The sequence below is a fragment of the Sus scrofa genome, chromosome 9 (assembly GCF_000003025.6).
Source record: "Sus scrofa isolate TJ Tabasco breed Duroc chromosome 9, Sscrofa11.1, whole genome shotgun sequence".
Lineage (NCBI taxonomy): Eukaryota > Metazoa > Chordata > Mammalia > Artiodactyla > Suidae > Sus > Sus scrofa.
In genome coordinates, this window is record NC_010451.4 from 89,426,423 (window position 1) to 89,452,606 (window position 26,184).

A 26,184-nucleotide genomic window follows, 5' to 3' on the forward strand; every position below is an offset into this window, starting at 1 on the left:
GCAGCCCTAAAAACAAAACAAAACAAACAAAACCCAAAAAACTCCTGGGACCATGTTCAATGGAGCTAGTTTGGGAAATGCTGGTCCATACTTTGATTGAGTCTTTAGGTCAGTGTATAATTTGTGCACACACATACACTCATGTATATACAAACACACTACCATTTCAGGTCTATATGTTTTGGCTGTTCTTCTTAGTTACTTATATTTTCTTCTGTCTTATATTTTTTGATTCATATAATGACCCACCTTCTATTAATATTTTTTAATTTTTTTAATTTAATTTTTAAAATAACTGCTCATTGCTAAATGTGTAATATTGTCATTAAGTGAATGTTACTGGTATGTTTCTAGGATCTTCTACCCCTCCTGCCTGGCACCATTGCTGGTGAAATAGAATCAAAGGCTGCAAACCTCAATAATTTGGTAGTAGAAGCCTATCAGGTATGTATATATTGTACATATTTTTTTCAAATAATCTTTTTATCCCCAATTTCTATGACAACATACAAACTAATGGTCTATCATTTTGAGAGGAGTGGTGAAAATAACATTATATAGGAATTAGGAACCTGTAGTTAGCCATGGTTCTACTACTAACTAGTTATGGAAGCTTAGGAAAGTCATTCAGCTTTCTGTGCTTCACTTTGTCTCACTGACATAATTTACTAAACTTGGGTTGAGATGGAGGCTGTCTAAATTGCCTTCTTAGTCTAATGTTTAGTGAGTCACCAAATCACATCTATAGAATATACTTTATTACCAAGAAATTTCGCAATTTCTAGTGCTGTAATGATGGAATAAATCCACAGTTGTTAAACAGTAACTTGCCAGGGAAAATGAACTATCTGGGATATAGAGATTATTGACAGAACTTTTTTGGGTCACCTAGATAAATCACATGGTTGTTTAATCATTTATTTTGGCAGTTTTATCAAACTATTTTGATTTAAAGAATCCCTTTAAGAGATACACTATTTTACTGAAATGACGGTTGTATGCTGTGCCCAGTTTGTGAAAAATGGGTGCCAAATGCAAAGATTTAAAGAACTTCACACAACACTACAAAGTTACAGTAATCAAGACAGTGTGGTACTGATACTAAAACAGACACACAGATTTAATAGGACAGAAAAGAGAACCCAGAAATAAACCCAGGCACTTATGGGTCAATTAATCTTTGACAAATAAGGCAAGAATATAAAATAGGAAAAAGACAGTGTCTTCAGCAAGTGGTGCTGGGAAAAAATGGACAGCTGCATTTAAATCAAGGAGACTAGAACATACCCTCACACCATGCACATAAATGAAGTCAAAATGGCTTAAGGACTTAAATATAAGACAAGACACCACAAAACTCCTAGAACAGAACAGAGGTGAAACACTCTTTGACATCAACCATACAGATATTTTCTTAGGTTAGTCTCCCAAGGCAATAGAAATAAAAACAAAAACAAACCAATGAGACCTAATCAATCAAACAACTTGCAAGTGTTTTGTTTGTTTGTTTTGCTTTGCTTTTTAGGTCTGCACCTACAGCATATGGAAGTCCCCAGGCTAGGGGTGAATTGGAGCTGCAGCTGCCAGCCCAAGTCACAGCCACAGCGACACTGAGCCAAGTCTGTGGCCTACAGTAGAGTTCACAGCAATGCTGGATTCTTAACCTACTGAGCTAGGCCAAGGATCAAACCCCTCATGGATACTAGTTGGGTTCGTCACCCCTGAGCCATGACCAGAATGTCCAAAGTTACAAGCTTTGTACAGTAAAGGAAACCATTAAAAAAATCCAAAAATACAACCTACAGAATGGGAGAAAATAGTTGAAAAAGATGCAACTGAAAAGGGCTTAATCTCCAAAATATATAAACAACTCATACAACTCAACAGCAAAAAAAAAAAAAAAAAAACCCAATTTAAAAATGGGCAGAAGACCTAAATTGACATTTCTCCAAAAAAGACATACAAATAGCCAACAGGCACATGAAAAAATGCTCAACATCACTAATTATTAGAGAAATGCAAATCAAAACTACAATGAGGTACTACCTCACACCGGTCAGAATGACTATTATTAATAAGTCTACAAATAACAAATGCTAGAGAGAGTGTGGAGAAAAGGGAACCCTACTGCACTGTTGGTTGGAATGTAAATTGGTACAATCACTGTGGAAAACAGTATGGAGGTGGCTCAGAAAACTAAATATAGCACTACCATATGATCCAGCAATCCTACTCCTGGGCATATATCCAGACAAAACTTTCACTCAAAAAGATACATGTGCCCCTATAATCATTGCAACACTATTCACAATAGACAAGACATGGAAACAACCTAAATGCGCATTGACAGATGAATGGATTAAGATGTGGTACACACACACAATGGAATACTAGTCAGACATACAAAACAAAATAGGTGTTCCCGTCATGGCTCAGTGGAAATGAATCTGACTAGCATTTATGAGGATGCAGGTTTAATCCCTGGCCTTGCTCAGTGGGTTAAGGATTTGGTGTTGGCATGAGCTGTGATGTAGGTCACAGATGTGGCTCAGATCCCATGTTGCTGTGGCTGTGGTGTAGGCCAGTGGCTACTCGACCCCTAGCCTGGGAACCTACATTAGTCGTGGGTGTGTCCCTAAAACGACAAAATAATAATAATAATAATAATAATAATAATAATGCCATGTGCGGCAACATGGATGCAACTAGACATTCTCATACTTCTCATACTAAGTGAAGTAAGTCAGAAAGAGAAAGACAAATACCATATGATATAACTTACATGTGGAGTCTAAAATATGGCACAAATAAACCTATCTACTGAACAGAAACAAACTCATGGACAGAGAGAACAGACTTGTGGTTGCCAAGGGGGAGGGGTAAGGGGAGGAGTAAGGGGAGGGGGAGGGAGTGGGATGGACAGGGAGTTGGTGGTTGGTAGATGTGAATTTACATATAGAATGGATAGGCAACGGGGTCCTCCTGTATAGCACGGGGAACTATATCCAATCACTTGTGATGGAACATGACGTAAGATAATACGAGAAAAAGAATGTGAATGTACATTTATAACTGGGTCACTTTGCTGTATAGCAGAAACTGACAGAACACTATAAATCAAGTATAATAAAAAATTTTTTTAAAGATTTAAAGAAACATCTACTCTCTCAACCTAGGTCATTCCTGGATAGGATAATCTCTGCTAAAATACTGTAATAATAGTAACTGTTACTTAATACCACTAAGAATTAGTTACTTTCCATACATGACCTCATTAAATTTGCAAAACCAACCTATAAGGTAAGTATTAGTACTCCCATTGTGAATTTGTAGAACTTCAAAGAAGCTAAGCAAATCTACCAAAGGTCAAACAGCTAACAAGCAGAAGAAGCAGAACCAGAACCTGGGTCTCCCTTAACTCTAGAGTGTATGTGCTTCCTCCTGTGTGATAATACTTGTTTTTTTTCTTTACATAGTGTCCAAAGATATTGTTTATTCTACCTTTACTTTATGTGCCATTGATAAACCCTCACTTCCCCAAATCCTCTTATTCTCTTCTTGACACAGTAGAGTTAAAAGTGTCCAACATTGCGAGAAACCTCAGGCTTCTATTCTCATTTTCTCCATGGAACATGTCTTTAACTCAGGTACAAAAGAGAAAGGCAGACACAGGTTAGAAAACAAAAGAATTGCTTAAACTTTTTTCTTAAAAATAAATCTTGCGAGATTTTTTATTTATTTTTTTGGCCAAGCAATTGTTCTGTGTCTGAAGACTATGTTGGAAAAAATAAAGAAAACATCTTTAATTATATTTCTTTCTCACTGTTACTAAAAAAAATTCAGAGCCTGGGGAACATTTTATCAAGGAAAATCAAACTTGTGTACAATTCATTACCCTGTGTAGTTTGTTCCCAAAGATAAGCAAAATAAGAAAGGAGATTAATGTGTTAGAAGTCACCCTACTTTTCACAGCACGAACCCAATTATTACCCCCAGGAAGGAATACAAGTTGACAAACTTTCCTGTATATCAGACTGCACCCATGTAAAGGGAATCAGCAGCTTTATTTTTTCATGTTCTTTCTTTGCCTAGGATAAGTGGGTGATGCCCAATCTACCTGCAGTTCTGACTGACCTTAAACAATTTGAAAATACTAGCAAAACCAACAAAAATTCTGGCCAACCAATATCCTTAAGTTGAGAATTTGTTATTATTTTATATAGTCTATATTTTCAAAATTCTTCTGAAATTTCATTTTGTCTTCACGGTCCAAGAAGAACCATTCACAGTTCATTGAAGAAAAAAAAGAATAAAAACATTTAATTCTAAATTCTAATTTTTTGCATTTTCTTTCTATGACTTTTTAAAAATTGTAAACAAATTTAATACATGGTGAACGTGATTGCATTTTCTTTTTATCTTTACATCAGCACTTCCAATAGAATTAAAACTATGTAAAAATCACAACTATAACTTAATAGTAATTTAGCTGAAATTAAGAAGCAAAAAATAAATTATATTGAATAAAAAAGAACCATATATCAGAAAAAATAAATTCTACCTCTATACCTGTTAGATATTAAAAGAGAAGCTTACGATTGTGTCTGAAACTTAATTTCTAAATCTCAAAACTGGGAAAATTTTTAAATATTTGTTTTCATACCCTACTTGAAAAACACTGGTGTAACTAGCTTAAGCTTTAGAGAAGCAGAATTTCGAAAGAGCAAAAAGAACACTCACAGTATTAGGAATTTCCTTCTGATCTGCCAAACCATCACTATTTCAACACCATTTGTATACCATTAAAAAGTTTCTGGTTTTTTTGCTGAATTTTTTTTCACTTTTTTAAAGTTTTATTGAAGTATAGTTGCTTTACAATGTTGGAATAATTTCTACAGTACAGCAAAGTGATTCAGATTCTTTTCCCACACAGATTATCACAGAATATTGCATAGAGTTCTCTGTGCATATACATAAGGTCCCTGTAGCTAGTCATTCCATATACCACAGTGTGCATATGCCAATCCCAAACCCCCAATCCATCCCTCCTCCCCACCTGTCCCCTTGGATTAAGTATAAGTCTGTTTTCAAAGTCTGTGAGTCTATTTCTGCAAATAAGTTCATTTGTAGTCTTTTTTTTAGATTCCACATATAAGTGATATCATATATTATGTTTGCCTTTCACTGTCTAACTTCACTTAGTAAGATAATCTCTAGGTCCATCCACATTGCTGCAAATAGCATGATTTCATTTTTATGCTGAGTAATATTCCACCATATATATACGCCACATCTTATTTATCCATTGCTCTGTTGACAGACATTTAAGTTGCTTCCAAGTCTTGGCTATTGCAAATAGTGCTGCGTCAGGATACATGTATCTTTTTGAATTATGGTTTTCTAAAGATAGATACCCAGGAGTGGGATTGCTGGATCATATGATAACTCTATTTTTAGTTCTTTGAGGAACCGTTCATACTGTTTTCCATAGCAGTTGTACCAATTTACATTCCCACGAACAGTGTTAGAAATATAGATTTTTTTGATGATGGTCATTCTGGCTAGTGTAAGGTGGTACCTTAGAGTAGTTTTGATTTGCATTTCTCTAATAGTTACTGATGTTGAGCATTTTTTCATGTGTTTTTTGGCCATGCGTGTATCTTCTTTGGAGAAATGTCTACTTAGATCTGCCTAAGTTTTGACTAAGTAGTTTGGTTTTTTGAAGTTGTTTAATTAAGTGTTTATAGGAAGTTCCCTCATGACACAGTGGGCTAAGGATCCAGCATAACTTCAGCTGTAGCACAGGCCAAAAAGTGATTACAATGTATGAATTCTCTAGTAGATATAAAAATGTGATAATCTTACCTAACTCAAATAAGATTTACTAATTTTAGTAAGTACCTTATTCTAAATATTTACTGCCATAATTTCATGAGCAATTATTAATCAATAAGCACATATCTCTTTATTGATTATACAGATGAAGAAGAAAAATTACTCAAGTAAAGAATGGGAATTTCTTTTTCCTTCATACCCTGCTATTTACTTTCTTTCCTTAGGTACATACGTCATCTTTTCCCTTTCCTTTTTTTTTTTTTTTTGCCTTTTCTAGGGCCGCTTCCGCAGCATATGGAGGTTCCCAGGCTAGGGGTCAAATCGGAACTGTAGCCACCGGCCTACACCAGAGCCACAGCAACGCGGATCTGAGCCGCATCTGCAACCTACACCACAGCTCACGGCAACGCTGGATGCTTAACCCACTGAGCAGGCCAGGGATCAAACCTGCAACCTCATGGTTCCTAGTCAGACTCGTTAACCACTGTGCCATGACGGGAACTCCTCCCTTTCCTTTGGTTTACAGGTATAAGTTAAAGATTTTTGCCTATGGTAGAGTCTTAGTTTTATGAGATGAAATAGAGATCTACAGAATATATTTAATGTACCTAGAATTTTTAGAACTCAGACACTGGAAAAAATTAGATGTGCTTGATACATATTAGAATTACATAGGTATTTTTTGAGTCATTGTATAAATGAGTGAATGATTTTCTTCCCACTAAGGGGCCATATTTCAATATTAAAGAATGGAAAAAATTTGATTGACGTAAGCAAGTCCCGGTGATTTGGCAAAAATCCTAGATCATTTCTGGAGAATTTACAAAGCCAAAACTGGAAGGTATTTCTTATAACTATAGGATAGAAATGGTGTCTCTAAAATTTACCTTTCAGTTCTGTATCAATAAGGGCATTTTAGCTTTCATGATAGATAGTCTCAAGTGTTTGAAAACTGAAATGTTTCTTTAATAGCTATATGTCAGAAGCATGTTCCAGATTTTAAGCTGTCAAGATTTACCATCTGTGATGATATTCTCAATGTTTTATTTAAATGTTACCACAAAATATAAATATTATTGGATGAAAAGGATAATTTTTATAACACGTGTTGAGTAAGAAATATCTGTGAGGTGATAAAAATGTAGATATGGAAATATGTGAAAAACAGAGCAATTTAAATGCAAATAATCTAATCCATCAGTATTTTTAATGTATTTCAAAAGTAACTGGGTCATTATGTGTAAAATGTTTTCATTTATCCTTTTATAGTAGACAGATTCTTTGATTTAGTTAAATATTAAATCTAGAATGACACAACAAACAACTGTTTTAGCTGCTTACATTTGAAACTGCTATAGCATACAATTTAAAAATGTCTTCTCTGCAGAAACTAATTTCAGAAGTGAAAGTTCAGGTGGAAAACCAGGTAAAAGGCATCTATTTTAATATTACTGCCATCTGTCCAGATGGGACCAGGAAGCCAGGCACAGACGGATGCAGAAATGTGACAAGCAATGACGAAGTATGTGAATGTGTATTTTTCCCATTTAAAGTAAACTAAGTTGTTTGACATGCTTTTTCACAGAAAAATCAAATCATTCTGGAAAACTTTCCCTACTACTGACCTCAAGAATCTTACTTACATTTCAAAGTAACTTACTGTCTATTCGCAAAGTTCCTACTAGTAACTCCATTGACTATTTTCTCAAACTATCTAATTAAAATAAATCTATATCATATTAAATAATTATTTAATAACTTTAAACTTAGATGTCACAGCCAGGAAATATTATGAAATCACATCTCTTCAAACAAGGAGTGTTTACACTTATGATGATGATAGTAACTTTTTCTTTCAAATCTGAAAATTCTCCAAGTAAATGTGAAGTTGAAGGTAAAAATCCACAGAGAAAAATGGAAGTGATGAAGCCGTTGATAAAGCTGACAAAATCTTTCTCTTTATGATTGTACCAACACACTTTTATTGTCTCAATACAAAGATCTAAGCAGTAGGGAAATTTGCTAAGAACAAAAAGAAGTGTTATCATTTAACTGAAAAAGAATGAACTGTGGAAAAGAGAGGCCCAGATTATAGTAGCATCAGGAAATAAGACTGGGGGAGATAAGGATTCTCCTAGGATTGGCACATGAGAGAGCAAACACACAGAAATTTTCCTTTAAAAGAAATTCTAGTAGAATGAAGTGATTTTTAGTGAATCATTTATCTCTTGAGGCATCAGCTGCCTCCTTTTTAAAAAAACAGCTTTAACTAGAAGATTTTCTAATCCCTCTTCCATCCATCGCTAAGGTTCTATGATGTTCTTATTTTAATATCATGCTATAGAGAAAGAGTTATTAAAAGAGGTTAAAAACACTTAAGATTCTGGGAGTTCCTGTCGTGGCTCAGTGGTTAACAAATCCGACTAGGAACCATGAGGTTGCGGGTTCGATCCCTGGCCTTGCTCAGCGGGTTAATGATCCGGCGTTGCCGTGAGCTGTGGTGTAGGTTGCAGACGCGGCTGGGATCCTGCGTTGCTGTGGCTCTGGCTTAGGCCAGGGGCTACAGCTCCGATTTGACCCCTAGCCTGGGAACCTCCATATGCCGTGGGAGCGGCCCAAGAAATGGCAAAAAGACAAAAAACAAACAAACAAACAGACAAAAAGAAAAACACTAAGATTCTAAGATTGAATAAAGGAGAATCTTTGTCATCTTAAGTCACAATATACTTATCCCTCTGGGAAGTTTAGAATCTGCAAGGAGTATAGTTGCTCCAAAAGCTGTATATTTGAAATTAATTATTTAGTTTCTAATTCTGTAGGCTCCTCCATAATCACTTGTTGAATTTTGTTCAAAAAACATTATATACCAGTTTACCAGTTTTGATTTCCACTGCATAGAGAGAAAATTTTGTGCTAGCAAAAGATAGTACTATTACTTTCTGAGAAAGGGTTACCTTCTTAGAAGTAGTTCTTTCAAAATCAGTTTTGGCAGAATGGTTTTCCTTGCTTCTTTCCTCTTTTCTTTTTCTTATCTACATCTCTTTTCCCCTCATTTTCAGCCAAGTGGTATAAACTGTCTGACTCTCAGGAAGTCATAGGATCTCAATTATATAAGCCCCAAGTTTTGCTCTATTAATATTTGCAGGACCGCATTACCCTAGAATCTGTGAATCCTTAGTATCTTTAAAGAGAAAAAAATTTCAACCACCAATCATACAGATTTTAATATTATGAGACTAAATCTAATTCTGAATGGATATATATAATATATGCCTAATTACAGAGCTATCATATAACTGTGAGTATGTGTATGTGTGTAGGCTTTCTGGTTAGGATAACTATCTCGATCTCTATATACATCCATCTATCTATCTATCTGTCTGTCTATCTATCTATAGAAAGAGAATCTATATATTCATTTTCATGTATATATATGTCATCCTATCATCCACATATATATCCATCCATATTATCTATTTAATCTCTCTCAAAAAATCTTAATCCTAGCATAAATTATTTTTATATTGTAAAGTATCCCAGTCTAACAAGGAAAAAAAAAAATAACATTCTATGTACCAAATTTGAAGATCAGAAGGTAAGTTAACAAATTCAGACACATTAAGCCAATTGTGTTGTGTGGAAAGGAAAAAATAGAGAAAAATGAAAAATTTGTTATGAGAAAGAAATTCTGTAGTTTCATGAGAGGAACCAATTCCAGACAGGTCAGATCCTTAGTTACGGACTAACATCTTCCACTGAGCAAATGTATGACCTTGAATTGAGATGATAAGATCTAAAAGTGAGAGTCCTAAATCTCTTTCCCTTCAGTAACTTGAGGAAAAGTCCCACGTTTTCCTCTTAACCCCATGTACAAACTAAAATTTAACTCTGAAACTTTACTTGGGTCCCTGGAAAATAGAAGCAACATAAAAATTGTTCCTTTGAACAATTATTCATTTCAGGATTTTAAACCAGTGACTTTAGTTTATTTGATCTATCTCCAGTGCCAAATATTTTCAGTAACCCTACATTTTAAGCACTGAACCCAGAAAATGGTCTATTCTCTCTCAAGTTTGCTAAGAATTCAACTTAAGATATAAATTAATGATCAGATGTAGAGCAAACATTTCAAATAGGCTTGAACTCATGTCCATTTAATGGTGCAATATAGACAACTCACAGTTATTGCATCCTTTAACTTTCCAGCTCATTTAATTAGCAAATGCATGAAATTGTATTTTTTTGTTATTTTTTTATTTGTGTTTGGTCTTTTTTTTTTTTGCTTTTTAGGGCCTCGCTCATGACATATAGAGGTTCCCAGGCTAGGGGTCGAATCAGATATGTAGCTGCCAGCCTATGGCCTACGGACTATGCCACAGCAATGTCAGATCCAAGCCGCATCTGCAACCTACACCACAGCTCACAGCAACGCTGGATCCTTAACCCACTGAGGCCAGGGAACGAACCTGTATCCTCATGGATGCTAGTCAGGTTTGTTTCTGCTGAGCCACGATGGGATCTCTGGAAATACATGAAATTTTAAAAGTATGTCATATCTATATATGAAAGAGCATGCATGTGTAATTTATAAATATTAATTTCTATAAGATGATATATTATTGATTTAAAATGTCATTAACAGATATAATATTGGTAATAAAATAATCAAGACATATAAATATACTTTCTTCCCCCTCCCCACAAATTTAGGTTCTTTTCAATGTAACAGTTACAATGGAAAAATGTGATGTCACGGGAGGAAAAAGCTATGCAATAATCAAACCTATTGGTTTCAATGAAACCACTAAAATTCATATACACAGAAACTGCAGCTGTCAATGTGATGACAGCAGAGAACTTAAAAGAAAGTGTGTAGAAGAAACTTTTCTGGATGCCAAGTGTTCCCAGTGTGATGAGAATAAATGTCATTTTGATGAAGATCAATTTCCTTCTGAAAGTTGCAAGTCACACAAGGATCAACCTGTTTGCAGTGGTAGAGGAGTTTGTATTTGTGGGAAATGTTTATGTCACAAAATTAAGCTTGGAAAAGTGTATGGAAAATACTGTGAAAAGGATGACTTTTCTTGTCCATATCACCATGGAAATCTGTGTGCTGGTGAGTAGAAATATGTACATGCAGTTATTTATATAGTTATATATTAAACTACCATATATATTAAAGTATCTTTTAATCATTTTTATAATTATCAACTTTGAATCTGAATTTAATATTTAAACTTTCTAAGTCTGTGAAATTATGGCATGGCCACTCATTTAAAGTACATGATTCTGATATTTATATTTTAAATTATTTTGTACAGGAAATACTTAAAAATTAAAACCAAAAATTAAAACAGTTATTTTCAAATATGTCTTGACCTTGTAAATACATATTCCAGAAAAGGAAATTACCGCTAATGTTTGACAGATTTTCTATAATTGGGTTATTCTTCTAGAAGGATCTGATTCATTCCCATAAGTGGTCACTCCATCTTTCTCAGAGGATAGTAAACTACAAAAATATACTTTTAATTTAATGTAAAATTTTTAATGCATTATTATAGATGGCATTGGAAATCTGTAGTAATTTAAACCTCTCTAGTTTATTTTTATAACAATGCCAGCAACAGATTTATCAAAGGACAATATTCTTCAAGAAAATACTGGTTTCATAAGAAATCTAGATTAGTCCCAGAGCTCACACACAGAACAAACTTAAAAATGAAATAATTTAAAACAAAAATATCAGAAGTAAGAAAGAAAATATATATACATATCTCAAAGGTAATTTTTGGCTAATTCAGTTTACTGCCACCTAGAGGTTAGATTCTAGAAAATATATGCAATACTTGAAAATTAATACAAAATATTGTTTTTAAATGAATTAATTTTTTTCTGTGACAGTGTGCTAAATCCATTATTAAAACACCTTTTTAATGCTTCCACTTTTGTGAGCAAATATTAGTTAAATTATTGATGAAATACTTCATTGTCATAAGCATATGGAAAGCTACAAACCTATACAAAATAAAATTTTATTCTTATGTAAATGAAAATTTGCCCTATATCACATACATATATGATACAAAATATCATTTTTATTCTCTCTATACACACTTTTTATATTCCAAACATTTATTTAGCTGTACCTATTATCTGGGTAGAATGGATTATAGATGATTTTAGAACAAACCCACAATTGTCATCTAACTTTTTAGTGCTAATCCTGTTAGGGACAGAGAAGAAAATGAATTCTGAGATCATCATTTCCTACCGTTATCAATATCTCAAAGAAGTTTGAAACACACTGAAAATCTCAGTCTCTGTTTATAGTAAAATATCAAAGATCAATGTACTGGTCTTTCTATATGACTATGATCCTACTGACCCACAGGCAGTTGAAAATCTGCTTTGAATTATCTGTATGTAAGTTATAAATGCAAACTGTAGGCTGACAAGCATTTTATTCACTAGTCTCCTTTGAGAATAAAAACACATGTTCACAGGTCTGCTGGCGAGGATTAGGAGTGCAGCCCATATACGAGAACCAGGTCTGGCAGGCCATTTGTTTGGCCTGGATATCATTAGTTTTACACTTAACAAATTGAGCTGATCCAACAGTAGATGCAATGGAACAGTTACCCTATGAGGTACTCTGCAATAAAGGGAGAGGGGAGGAAGTCAGGAAGTGAGGGAAGGAAGGAAAAAATGAGAGAGGGAGGGAGTGAGGGAAGGAGGGAGAGTGAAGAGAAAACAAGGAAAGAAGGAAGGAAGCAAAAGTCTGTGGCCACCCACATAAACCTGAAAAACATAGCAGTGCTGTAAAATGTACCTCCTCTTGAAGATTTATAGTTCACATTAGCATATTAAATCCTGGATACTTCCTGCAGGCTAAAATCCATTTAACTATGTTTGACCAGTGTTTTTCCTCAATTCCAACATGCGCACACATACTACCTTACTTTCTCTTTTGCTTTCTCTTATTTACCATCTAGTAACAGCTCACAGTGTACTTTAAGACATGCCCCACTAACCTGCTAAATAATGTCTTAAAGATGTGAAAAGATTATTTTAACTTTCCCAGAGATCTTGTCTTTAAACATGGCACTAGCACAACTGAAGCATTAAAAGGGTCTGCCCCATGGACCTTACAGTTAGCCCAGGCCCTAAGCAATAATGAGCAACTAAGGGAATAAATTCTGGGAGTTCCCGTCATGGCCCAGCAATAACAAACCCAACTAGTATCCATGAGGACTTGGGTTTGAGGATCCTCAGTGGTTTAAGGATTCGGTGTTGCTGTGGGCTGTAGTGTAGGTCGCAGATGTGGCTGGGATGCTGCATTGCTGTAGCTGTGGCATAGGCTGGCAGCTGCAGCTCTGATTTGACTCCTAACCCGGGAACTTCCATATGCTGCAAGTGTGGCCCTAAAGAACAAAAAAAGAGAGAGAGAGAGAGAGAGAGAGAAAATTACAGAAGCTATTCATAAAATTCCATTGTTTTTCAGATTTAAAATCGCACAATTAACATTACTTCAGCCTCTAGAGCTTCTTTGTATTTGTGTGTTTTTAATTTAAAACTAAATGCATGGTGACCTTCAAGTAGTTGGGCAGCCATTTCAAGTAGAAGGACAGAGGGCAAAATTCATAATTTTCGACACAATAGATTAGCATGGAGAAATTATCTATGATAGAACAGCTTTGAAAACAGACACTTCTAAGACCTGGTATTGTTCATGTTAGACAAATAGAAAATGATGCTGTTTCCATTCACTTGACTGTCAGTGTGTTTCCATGGAGATAAAAGGGGAATTCATGCTTGGAAATGCTTTATAAAGTTGGTGACCTCAATAACCTAGGTCTTGGAGTGTCATTTTTGCAGGGCATGGAGAGTGTGAAGCAGGCAAATGCCAGTGCTTCAGGGGCTGGGAAGGGGATCGGTGCCAGTGCCCATCAGCATCGACCCAGCACTGCGTCAATCCAAAGGGCCAAGTGTGTAGTGGAAGAGGCACATGTGTATGTGGCAGGTGTGAATGCACCGATCCCAGAAGCATTGGCCGTTTCTGTGAACATTGTCCCACATGTCACACAGCCTGCAATGAAAACTGGTATGTTTTCTGATTCCAAACACAAAGCAGCCTGTCATTATAGCCATGTTCGACCTTTTCTATTTTGCCTACCTTAACCAAAAAGTTGCTGGATTTTCTCTAGATAAATTGTTATCATCATGCTAAAAAGTAACTGCATAAGGAATTTAAGACTTAGAACACTTAGATTCCAATCTTTGGCCATTAGATAGCTGTGGAAGCATGAGAATTTATCTAGGTATTCACTATCTTTTTTGAAATTGGTTTTTTTCCTAAGAATAATAGTCAGTGTTCATCAAGGCTCATTTGGGTTTTGTCCTCCAGCTTTATTGAGATATAACTGACATGTAACCTCATCTAAGTTTAAGATGTACAATGCAATGATTTAGGGACTGGGTGCTTCCCAGCTTACTATTAATTAGCTATTGGATTTATGGCAAGTTTTAAAAAATTCTCGGAGTTCCCATTGTGGCACAGTGGTTAATGAATCTGACTAGGAACCATGAGGTTGCAGGTTCGATCCCTGGCCTTGCTCAGTGGGTTAAGGATCCAGCGTTGCCGTGAGCTGTGGTGTAGGTCACAAACGCGGCTCGGATCCCAAGTTGCCGTGGCTCTGCCACAGGCCGGCGGCTGCAGCTCTGATTCAACCCCAGCCTGGGAACATCCATATGCTGGGGGAGCGGCCCTAGAAAAGGCAAAAAGCCAAAAAAAAAAAAAAAAAAAAATTCTCTGTGCCTCAGTTTCATGATATCGAAAGCAAGGATAAAAATAATACCTTGGTATAATTCTATGAAATATTAAATTAGATGTTCATGCAAAAAAATCTAAATCTTTGTACTTGGTGTACAGTAATCATAGAATAAATGCTGGGTGTTATTCTTTTTTATTTCTATTCATTTAAAGATAAAGAGTGATGGCTATGACGCACTCTAGAAAGAACTTACAAGTGAAAAGTGACATATTAAATAGCAGTAACATTGTTTTATGTCATTAATTAATCTTCCAATAACAATTTGAGTCCTGTTCAAAGGTCACTTCTATATGTATCACTGTGCCTTCCAATTTATTTAAAAAGACATGCAAGTAAAACTTTAAAATTATGCATAGTAGTTATGTAACTCACTAGGAACATAATGATGTAGGTATTTCTAATGAACCCAACCAAAATTTGAACTGTATATTCATTGCTAAATTTTTCTAGTAGTATCATGATATTCATCTTAATTTGGGCTAGTTGATTTCATTTTTGATTTTGCAGTAAGGGTATCTTACTCATTTCCTAGAGATGTTCTTCTCAATACAGAAAAGTTATTATTTTGACTTTATACATTAAAATATTTTAGGTGGTTAGAATATAATTTTGCCATGGTATTACATTCAGCCAAGATTACAAATAAATCTCATAGCTTTCTTGCCCAGTTTTACAAGCTGCTGTCCTAAAGCAGTATACTATTTTGTTATTTTATTTTCTATAGAAAATACTACAGGATACAACCTTTTAAAAAATTAAATGTTTTCACTTTTGTTTTCCCTTACAGGAATTGTGTGCAATGCCTTCACCCTCACAATCTGTCTCAAGCTATACTTGATCAGTGTAAAACCTCATGTGCTCTCAAGGAACAGCATTATGCGGACCAAATGTCAGGTAAACAAAAGTTTAATAATCAAAGCACTGAAGAGTATCTATAGAGAATCATGTTGCCCAAAAGGGTTTATAATCGACCATCCTAAAAAAAGAACTAATTGCTTCAGTGTCTTCAATCTCCCAGAAATGGTACTCTATAAAACTATCTGAGGACGGTTTCCACTGTTTGGCTAAATTGTTACATCTCCCTTCTCAGCAGCTAAATCCCCATGCTGTGCACCTCCATGGAATTCTGCCAAGTTTTCTAGAGAGGCCTCATTGAGCTAAGAACAGGAGTTTTCTATACAGAATCCATTTTACCCTTAGAGACAAGGTCTATGGAGCCACAATTATCCTTCACAACCCAGGTATAACCATCCTCATGTCAAACCGACATTTACTTTCATGTTTCAGGTGATGCCAAAAATCCTAAGCAGCAATGATCTGCTTTTGCAAAAAAACTTAATTACAAAAGGGCCATTCTTTCCTGATAATTTTCACTCTGATATAAATATAACTTAGAGATGAATGAATATAAACATGGTACAATGAAAAGGGTTTAGAAATTTTAGTCTGATGTCCTTAGCTTAAGGCATGTCCCTTGACACTAGTAGTTAAGAAAGATCGCCCTCTTACAAAATTTCCCCAAGCCTCAATTTCCCTATCACTAAAATGGAGATAATAATACCAACTTCAAAAAGTTGTATGAACATAAATAAGCCAGTGAACATTAAAAAAATAAATTAAAAGATGATACATGAATGAAACAAACATGAGGAAGCTGTGTTCAAAGACCATTTTATATAAAAGTTCATTAGAACCCAAAAGCCAGCACCTCATTTTGTGTAGGTGTAAGGTGTTAAACTACATGTGAATTAGAAATGAAGCTTGAAATCATGTATTCAGTGAAAACATTCTTACTACCGCTAGTATATCTAGTTTCTCCTCCAACCGGTAAGAATAATTCCAGGTCTTAAACAGATTGCACATAATAAACTCTCTCCAGTGTTTTGTTTCCCTCTCCCCTCACAGTGACAGTAATCTTAGCTCACTGAATTTGGCTCTGAAAAGAGCCCTGCCAGCTGGGGCTGAAGCAATCACACCCGAAAGCCAAATGCCTTTGCTAATAAATAGAGCCCTATTGTCAACATGTCATTTATTAGGTTAAGTAAACAAACCTACTCTGACTTAAATATGGTTACAAAAAGTATTCCCTTAATGCTCCTTAGGAAAAGACCTTGCTTAACCTAAACTAAGAAAAGAGTCATGGCCAGAGCTAAATGTTTGGCCCTCCAAAGCTAAAAATTTAAGACTGCATACAGATTTGAACCCTGAAAATGTCCTCCAACCTAACTCATTAGAAATATTTGTAAAATGTATTACTAGCTAGGGAATCTCTCCTCCCCTTCACAACTGCTGTGCAAGGAGAGGGAACTGCATTTTTTTTTTTCTTTTTTTTTTAGCTACCTCTATTATCTACCCACTTGATCACACTTAAAGGGTATTCTTTTGATCTTTCTGGCTAAGGTTCTACTAGGCAAGAAGCCAATAAGTGAGATCAAGCCACATGCCCTCTTAGCTGATTAAGCAGTTACAAGTCACTGAAGGGAAATGAAAGGCGTGCATGTCATGAACCCAGGCACCACCAAGAACACCACCTTTGAATAGAGAGGGCATCTTGGATTCTCTCTGTAAGACTGCAACAAAGGGAGACTTGTACTTGTGTTTAGTGCTTCTATTCCCTTTAGCCTTTCCTTCAAGGAACCTTATCATTACAACCAAGAGAAAACTGGGCTCTAAGTCTTCCCACTTGGCGAAGAGCCCTTGTCCTTGTTACTGAGTTCTTGGCTTATTCAAGAACATGCTTGGTCCTCCCTCGGAATTCAAACAGAAATCACTCTTGATTGGGTGACTGCTCTTCTAAGCCTTAGTAGGTCCCTTCTCAAAAGACTTCCCAAGAAAACTTTTAGACATTTAGGTGAAGTCCTCAAAGTTTGGAGAATGGGCAGAAAACACACGCTTCTTTAGGCCAGAAGGTAATTTTATGAATGTGGAGCAGGTGGTGAATTTTGTGGAATACTTGTGCATTGCGCAACCAGGTTCCTCTTAGACTAGGGTAATACCTCTGGCAGCCACAGAGCCTGTAAACTTTCCAACTCAAGTTTGCCAAGGACGTAGGACTGAAACAGAGACCTAGCATGCCCCTCCTCTTAATGCAGCATTTCCTTTTCCAGCTAGTAATTATTTGTTCTTGAAAAAACATACAGTGGAATTTTTAAAAGCAAAATAGAATAGGTTTGGTCAACAGACAAGTGAAAACTAAATTGACAAACACTGAGGAAAGAGATTTCGGTTTTATTGTCCCAAACTGTACACCCCCACTTCCTGAAGAAGCTATGTGTAATAATAATGAAAACTTGCACTGCAGTTTCAAAGGAAACATTTATTCATCTATTAGAGTAGTAAAGATTTTAGCTTCTGCAGATGTTTATTTTCCATTACTGATGTGCAACAAATGAAGAGAAAGCCTAACAAGAGAAATATATGCTAATACACAGAGCTGTTAAACATTTTTTTAAATCCTATTTTCCACTTAGTGATCAAGTGGAAATGATCAGTAGTGATCAGTGTGTAGTGATCAGTATACACCACAAAAACCATCCCTCTCTCTGTCATAAATAAAATGATACTTAGTTAAAGGGATGTGGACATATCCCAGTTAATACAATTAAGGAAATCAAGCTGCAGAGAAATAATCTTATTGAATACCTTAACTGTGGCTATTGTCCAAAGGAGAGTTTTCTGTTGAAAATATTTTATTAATGAGTGTGTAATAAAGTTAGTTTACTTTTTGAATCAACAGTAATGGCAGTCCTCTTTTTGAAAACGTAGATTTGCACAATATCTATGATCCTATTAATAGAGACAATGAACATTATTTACTTGTTAGAATCCTTTGGTTTATTCATTCCAAATTTTTAACCCATTTATTTGTTTGCTTCTTTACAGAATGTTTCTCTAGCCCGAGCTATTTGAGAATATTTTTCATCATCTTCATAGTTACATTCTTGATTGGGTTGCTTAAAGTCCTTATCATTAGACAGGTTATACTACAATGGAATAGTAATAAAATTAAGTCCTCGGCAGATTACAGGGTATCAGCCTCAAAAAAGGTCAGTGAATTCTAAAAAAGGTTTACTATCAGTATGTTATTGTCTAGTTTTAATATTTAGGCTCTTAATTAATGAATATTTCTTCTCCCTCAAGGACAAGTCAATTCTACAAAGTGTTTGCACAAGAGCGGTCACCTACCGACGTGAGAAACCTGAAGAAATAAAAATGGATATTAGCAAATTAAATGCTCATGAAACTTTCAGGTGCAACTTTTAAAAAGATAAAAAAAATGTACTTTATGGGAAACTGGATTTTTAATAATTGCTCCTACAAATTTTTTGAGAAGTCACAGAGGAGACAAATTTTCCAGATCATGCCAGTTGCTAGTATTTCACTCGATTGAAGACTGACAAGCATCCTCATCATCATGTGACTCACACTGCTGCTGAATTTTTCAGAGAAAAATGTGTCTTACTACTGTTTGATACTAGTGTCATTGTAGCACTTTACTGTAATATATAACTTATTTAGATCAGCATAGAATGTAGATCATCTGAAGAGCACTGATTACACTTTACAGGTACCTGCCATTCCTACACTTCTCAGAGGGACAATGCTGTGAGATAGTTTTGGCATTGTGTCACTACAAGGGTACAGTAATCCCTGCACCAAATATGCAGATGGAAAAAATAATAAGGCAGTCATACTAATGTTGCCAAATACTTCAACAATTGGCAATGAATAAATAAGAACAGCTAGATGAATAAATGGTTAGTTTTTACTCATTCAAGAGGAACAGATAATACCTTAATCTTGAGGGATACTGCTTTTCAAAGTGTAGTTTTATGCATGTGTGTTTGTTTCCTTCTTTTTATAAGATGGATACTAATTCCAACGTTCTTTCCTCTTTGCCTTTATATTTTGGTTTTCTTTCTTATAAGATAGGTTTATATATGTCACAGATGACTGGATTAAATAAGTGCTAAGTTACTACTGCCATAAAAACCTAATAATACAATGTCACTTTATCAGAATACTGATTTTAAAAGCTGAATGTTCAATAAGGGAAACAGTCAACTAACATCAAAATCTGAATAATTTTGTTGCTTGCATGTGTGGAGTTTTACATCTTCTTACCTTGTAAACTGGATGGTTTTCATCATTTCCTGTATCTAAACATCAGGTTGAAATTCCCAAGATATTAAGAAACTCTGCCTAAAGCAAGTGCCACACTTTCAAATGTGTTTTCTCCAATATTTACTCAAAGTAGAGAATAGCATTTTTCAAATTAAAAGCAATATTAAGCTATATTATTTTTGCCCTTTGATGCAGTATAAAAACATTCTTTTCCTGAATCACCACAATTCCACCCACCAGAATTCTAAAAGTGTACAATTGGAGGCAGCTAGACAATATTTTAGAAATAAGCTAATTCACCCTGTCAGTCAGTCAGGGAATAGAGGCTCAGAAAGTTTAAATGATTTGTTAAAAACCCCCAAGTGACTAAGTGACAGGAAAGAGAACTATTTTCTTATCATCAGGCCAGTGTTCGACTACCTCTTGAATCTTTAAACTTTTCAATTGGCAAGTATTTTAAAATGTGATTTACTGAAGTTTTAAGTATATGGCCATGAGAAAATTTCAAGGCAAAGCAGAAAAAAGTAATTCAAAGAAAATTGTCCATGGTTGCTTCTAGTTTTTCTGCTAATTAGCTTCTAAGAGACTTCATCATGGCCTAACTAGAGGGAAGTCCATTCACACCATAATCTGTGTGAATGGCGCCCCCTGGAGTTGTGAAGTGCTCAGTGCTCAGCCTGAAAGCTTGATATAGAGGCCATGAACTTTCATCTTCCCCAATGGGAACTTCATTACAATTACCATATCCTGCAGACTTATTCAGCCTGATTTTATTGGCTAAAAGTCCAACAGTCCTGTGTGCAGTACGGATCTTTGCCTATGACAACAAAGGAATTTATTTAAAATGTTTTCTTAGAACTAACTTCCCAGATTTTCTGTCTTCCAGGACTTGAGTTAATCAAAGTGCCAGGTATTTGCATTTAGACAAAAACTAAATCCCACTGCATATTCTACACTAAAGAGGATTTAAAAACATATGATAAGTTGTTCTGGAGCCAACAAACACGGTAATTCCATCCACTGTCCCCTGCAGCCAAGCACTTACGATGCCAGGTTGGACTGGAGTTCCTTCCCCAAATGAGAGATTAGGGGCATTGACATAATTCAGTACTGTGACTCACTTATGTAAAAATACCTTTGATCACAAAGGATAATGTAAAAATTGTATTTAGCTTTCTATTTGTCACATGTAGCATCCTTTTTAGAAGAGAAAATAAATGGATACCTGACAACCCCCAAAAAGGAAAAAGTGGAAAATATCCATTGAAATGCTGAAAATTTTAAAAATGAACATTACAATGTTCATAAGCTAATTTCCATGCGGGATGAATTTTCCAAAATCACATAATAAAACAGAACTTTAAAGGGATATATATTTTCACTCTATCATTAGTCTGCACTAATTTATAATGGATAAAGTTTCTTACCACAGGAAGGGACAAATTTCCTGGTAGGCAGATCAATGCTAGATGATGACTGTAGTTATGTTTGTGATGTCTTGTGTTTTCTATCTTTACTTAAAGATCTAATTCTTAAAGATTTTAGAGTTTATATTTACTTGAATAATTGATATTTTCCTTGTGAAAAGAGAATTTATATATGAATAGTTAGAATTAATTAAAAGTTAAAGGAAAACAGGGTAGTCTTAGATTAAGTAATTTATGTAAATAAAGCCTATTTTTAACTAATATGACCACAAGAGCCATTTGAGATTCACTGATATTAAACACAAGTAATGAAATTTTAAATGGTCAACAAAGTTATTAAGAACTTGAACAACACTTTCGGTACGACAGCATTTCTGTGCTCTAAAGTATGTCATGATTTAGAAATGTGGCATACAAACACTACAACATAACTGTATGCATTTTACTTCTCTGGGGATATCTTTACACTGCAGTGTACATGGATTTATAAGCACTTGATATATTTTTTGGAAATTCATTAATATTTATGAAGTTACAGACATTCTCTGAAAGACTCAAAAATTTACTAAAACTCTGATTATGCCCTAAATGTTCAATTTACCTTTGGTTAAACAGAAGATATTTCTCTGGAGGCAAATTTTTCAAAACTTAAAAATTAGTGGATGCATCAGATACAACAATTCACTAAAGAATAAATTCCAAATATTTTAAACATATACTTAATCTCCATTGAAGATATCCTTATGTATGACAGCAGGCATCCATAAAATGATAAAATATGATTATGATATACTGATAAATTTTTCCCCATAGAATTATATTCCTCTCGTATCTGGTATAGTAAGTTTGACTCAATGACTATTCCTTCCTTTCCTTACTCCTGCTATTTTTTCCACTCACTTTTCCTAAGAGATTGCCCCAAACTTCAAGCTCAATAGACCTAATTGTGAAAAATAACTGGATGAAATGGTATAATAAAGTTCTTCATTTCCAGACATCTCAATGATTTAAAAATTTATTTGAATCTATGATCCTGAACAAAGACCCATTAAAAACTAAGAATGTTAAGTTTTCATAACTATTCAAGCTTTTTTCAATTTTAAAGAGTTGAGGTCTATATATTTTAATAAAAGTATCAAGTGAAGTACTGCTACTTGGGAGTTCAGTAATCTGCATATTATATTTTTTTTACTCTTAACATTTAATTTACAACTATCCTTACTTATATTGACCTTAAGAACTCCATTTCATGCAATGCAAACTGAGATACATTTTCAAAGAAATATAGAACTAGCATTCTTTCAAGTCATTCTCTTTTCTCTAATAATTCCTCAATGGCAAATTTATTATGGGTAACTGACTATACATGTTCATATTTCATTGATTCTAAGACATTCACTTTTTAAATTTAACACCTCTAAAACTGTGATGTATCTTCTTAGATGCAGTGTTTAAAGTTGTGCTTAAATAAATATTACACTAATTTATTTTCAACTAAATGTTCATGGGTATAGGGACATTCATTTTCATATAAGTATTTAAGAATACACTCATGATAACATGTGAAGTGAGTTTTCAGTACATCTGAATGACATACAACTAACTTGACATGGAGCCTATTTGTCCAATTATGACCTCAGATCCTGTAAACCAGTTTCAGCCTCCTAGTTATGCTTATGCTAGTGGCTACAATTTTAACAAACGCTAAATTAAATGACAAGAATGAGTGAGTTTCTTCCAGTTTTAACAAATTTTTATTCTTTCTATTACTTTCTAAAGGATACTTTCATATAATCATCTCACTTTTATGCAGGATTAACTGGAAAAATATTACATAAAACTATCACAATTAGATTTAGATTTTGCAGCATCTTGTATGTCTTATGTCAATGACAAGAGAAAAATAGGATACAACCAATATTGTAGGAAAACTTTCCCTTCAAGTCCTCTTACATTTTTATTCTTCTTTATCATTTCCCTTGTGGGTATTTTTTTTTTTTGCTTTAATAAATTCACCTTCAAGCTCATGTAATGACTGTCATAAAACTGCATATTTAAATTATTTGACTTATATGAAACACTGTTCAGCTCTCTGGGCAGCTGTTGATGAAATACTTGAGAGTAATAGCACTACTCTTTAATCTACCTGGATTACTTTCCCACATAAAATTTACCTTTGTAAGCTAATTCTATTAATCAGGTTTCTAACCTCCATAATATAATTCAGTTAAAATCATCTAACCCAATAGTAATAATTTAAAAAATCACCCAAAACACTGCAGTCATCAAAGACGGAAAATGTGTGATTTGTGTAAAGAATTTTCACTAATTTTATATTGTACTATAGATAAATGTGATTTTGATAAGAATTCCACACGATAACAACTGTGGCACATAGATTTTATTAAGAATATAGAATAAAAATATTTTAATTCTAAATTATAAGAAAATATATTTGCACATTAATATAGAAATTCATTTTGTGTATATTTAACATAACTTTAAAACTATTTTACATTATAAAATTCATTTGTGTATATTTAACAAAACTTTAAAACTAGCTACTTCATTAAAGTTTTTTAAACCTCTGCAAAAAAGTTAGAAATGTTTTAAAATTATCAGTAATATAACCTATGTGTTTCATTTCACAAGTCCTGCCTTTATAAAAAAAATTTAATATAGAGTGTATTTTTAAATTAAAATATTTGAGTATAAAATAGTTCTAAGAAAGAAATTCTCATTAAACAAGTTTCTTATTTCTGGCTTTGAATTATATATAAATTAAAGTTGCCTTAAGTGACACAGAAGATTGGGATATATGATAATTTCATGAAATATACTATGAATCTGTTCATATAATTCTGACTGACTACTAACTTTGGTTTATGTATTTATTAAAGAGCTGACACTGTAGTTTGTTGTGAGATGTTTATTTTTCTAACAGAGCTTATAATAGTTATGACAAGGCATTTAATTAATGCATCATTCTGTTTAATAGTAGGAGTTAACCGATATGAAATTTTGTTTTAAAATAAAAATGTAAAGATCAAGAATGCAAAGAATGCTTTCTTATTTATCATTGTGTTCTTCATGACCCTCAGTACCTGACAGATCATAGGACACTATGACACAAGGAAATGTAATAACATCCGTATACTGTCATAATCTTCAACTGCGCATTCACCAGAGCCATATTTAAACAAGTGAAATTTATGAAATACCCATGTGTTGTAATTTTCCTTTATTTAATCCAGTGGAGAAAGAAAAGCCGATGAGGGGACATACTAAAAGTTAAATAAGATATGTAGATGGATTCCCTGTCCTCAATGAGTTTTAACAGTTTGAAGGAAAGGGTATGTGTAGCATACTTGCAGGAAGAAGGCTTTCACTGGGGAAGTCAGATGGAAGCTATCAGGTGGTCTCATAGGCTTTTATATTTAAGAATTCATCCAAGTTGTGTTTGGGCTATACATTCTTTCAGGCTCAAGATATGGATTTTTTTAATGAGTGTTGTTTGGTCCCATTCTTCCTTTCTCTTTTTAGTAATGGGAACCACCCCCTAAGTTTCACTAAAGCACACAGCTGAGGCTTAACTGCATGCCTTTGCAGCTAAATGTGGTTACAGGACTAAATGTGGGCCAGTTTGATGGATGAGTGAAGAACCCAGATCTCACTTCCTTTTTCCATGTTTTTGTTACCTGGACAATTGGAGCTGTCTTGGCAAAAGAAATCTTGTGCTAAAATATTTAGAGCTTCCCCTTCAGCCAATAATTGCTCGCCTCAACTGATTCCTGGTAGGGAACAATCTTTTTAGCTAAACCACTGCATTTGATGTTTTGGCAGATAATTTGTACTCTATCTAATGATGTGTTATTTATGCTATTGTCTCACTTACTCCTCATCAATACTAAATACCATTTCTGTCAATTTTTCAAATCAGGAAAACAAGGCACAGAGAGATTAAGGACCCTGTATAAATGCCCACAGCCAGCAGGTAGCCAACATCAGAACCACAGACACCTGTTTTTCATTTCATAAATGACCAATCATATGTTTTGTGAGGACAGATTTTACAAAGTTAACTTGTTTTAATAGTTTAACTATGTCCTCATAAACCAAAAAGCATGGGCAATCGGTAAAGCTGAGGAGCTAATATATGTGCACAAGTGCTACACAGGAATTCGTGAATAGAACTTAACAAGGAAAAACAAAATGTAGGTCAGGGAGAACTAAGGGAATGATAATGAAGAAAAGGATGGGGATTCCATCCAAGAAGATTGAGATCTTATTGAGATGCAGCATTGGGTAATAAAAGCAATAACCTCCAGGTCTTAGTCTATGGGAAGCTTACTTTCCAGGCTAAGAGGTTTGAACTTTGGTTACTTGGAAAAAGCAAGCCCTGAAGTTTTTGCACAAAAAAGATGGTATTATTGGAATTATACATAGTTTGGCACATGGTAACATAAACTAAATATAACTTTTAATTTAACACTAATTTAATCTCCTCTAATACCAAATATAAATACTCAATATTAAATTTTAATTCCATTAAATGCTATTTAATAAAATAATATTTTGTACTGGGGTAAAAAAATTGAAGTGTACAAATGTAGAAAAAAATTGAAAATCCAACTGCCTAATAGCAATCACTTTCATATGTAGGTATATTTTCAGTGTATTTTTCTCTGTACTTTATAACTTATTTGCAGATAAGGCATATTTGTTTGTAAAACATACAAAAATATTTAAGTATTAAAATTAAAATAAATATTACTCCAATCCAACCACCCAGAGTTGACCCTTGCCATATATTGTGTATTTATAACTAAGAAATAAATATAAATAGTGTGGTATAGAGATATTTTTTCCTTCAAAATCATTTCAAACTTTTTCCATGTCAAGATTTATGCTATAGTTTTAGTAGGTTGATATCCCATTCAAGAATATGCCACAATCATAGATTT

General features: G+C 34.3%; 1 protein-coding gene across 5 annotated transcripts in view; it reads left to right on the forward strand.

Moving 5' to 3' along the window:
- ITGB8 (integrin subunit beta 8) overlaps positions 1-24,279 on the forward strand; it is a 108,457-nt gene extending 84,178 nt beyond the window's left edge. For 3 of the 5 annotated variants that reach the window (XM_021101903.1, XM_021101904.1, XM_021101901.1), the window contains 7 exons: positions 355-444; positions 7,223-7,357; positions 10,546-10,951; positions 13,714-13,939; positions 15,457-15,563; positions 18,552-18,715; positions 18,810-24,279. In XM_021101903.1, coding sequence (XP_020957562.1) covers positions 355-444; positions 7,223-7,357; positions 10,546-10,951; positions 13,714-13,939; positions 15,457-15,563; positions 18,552-18,715; positions 18,810-18,932 — 1,251 coding nt within the window. In that variant the 3' untranslated portion in view covers positions 18,933-24,279. 5 annotated transcript variants of the gene reach the window in all.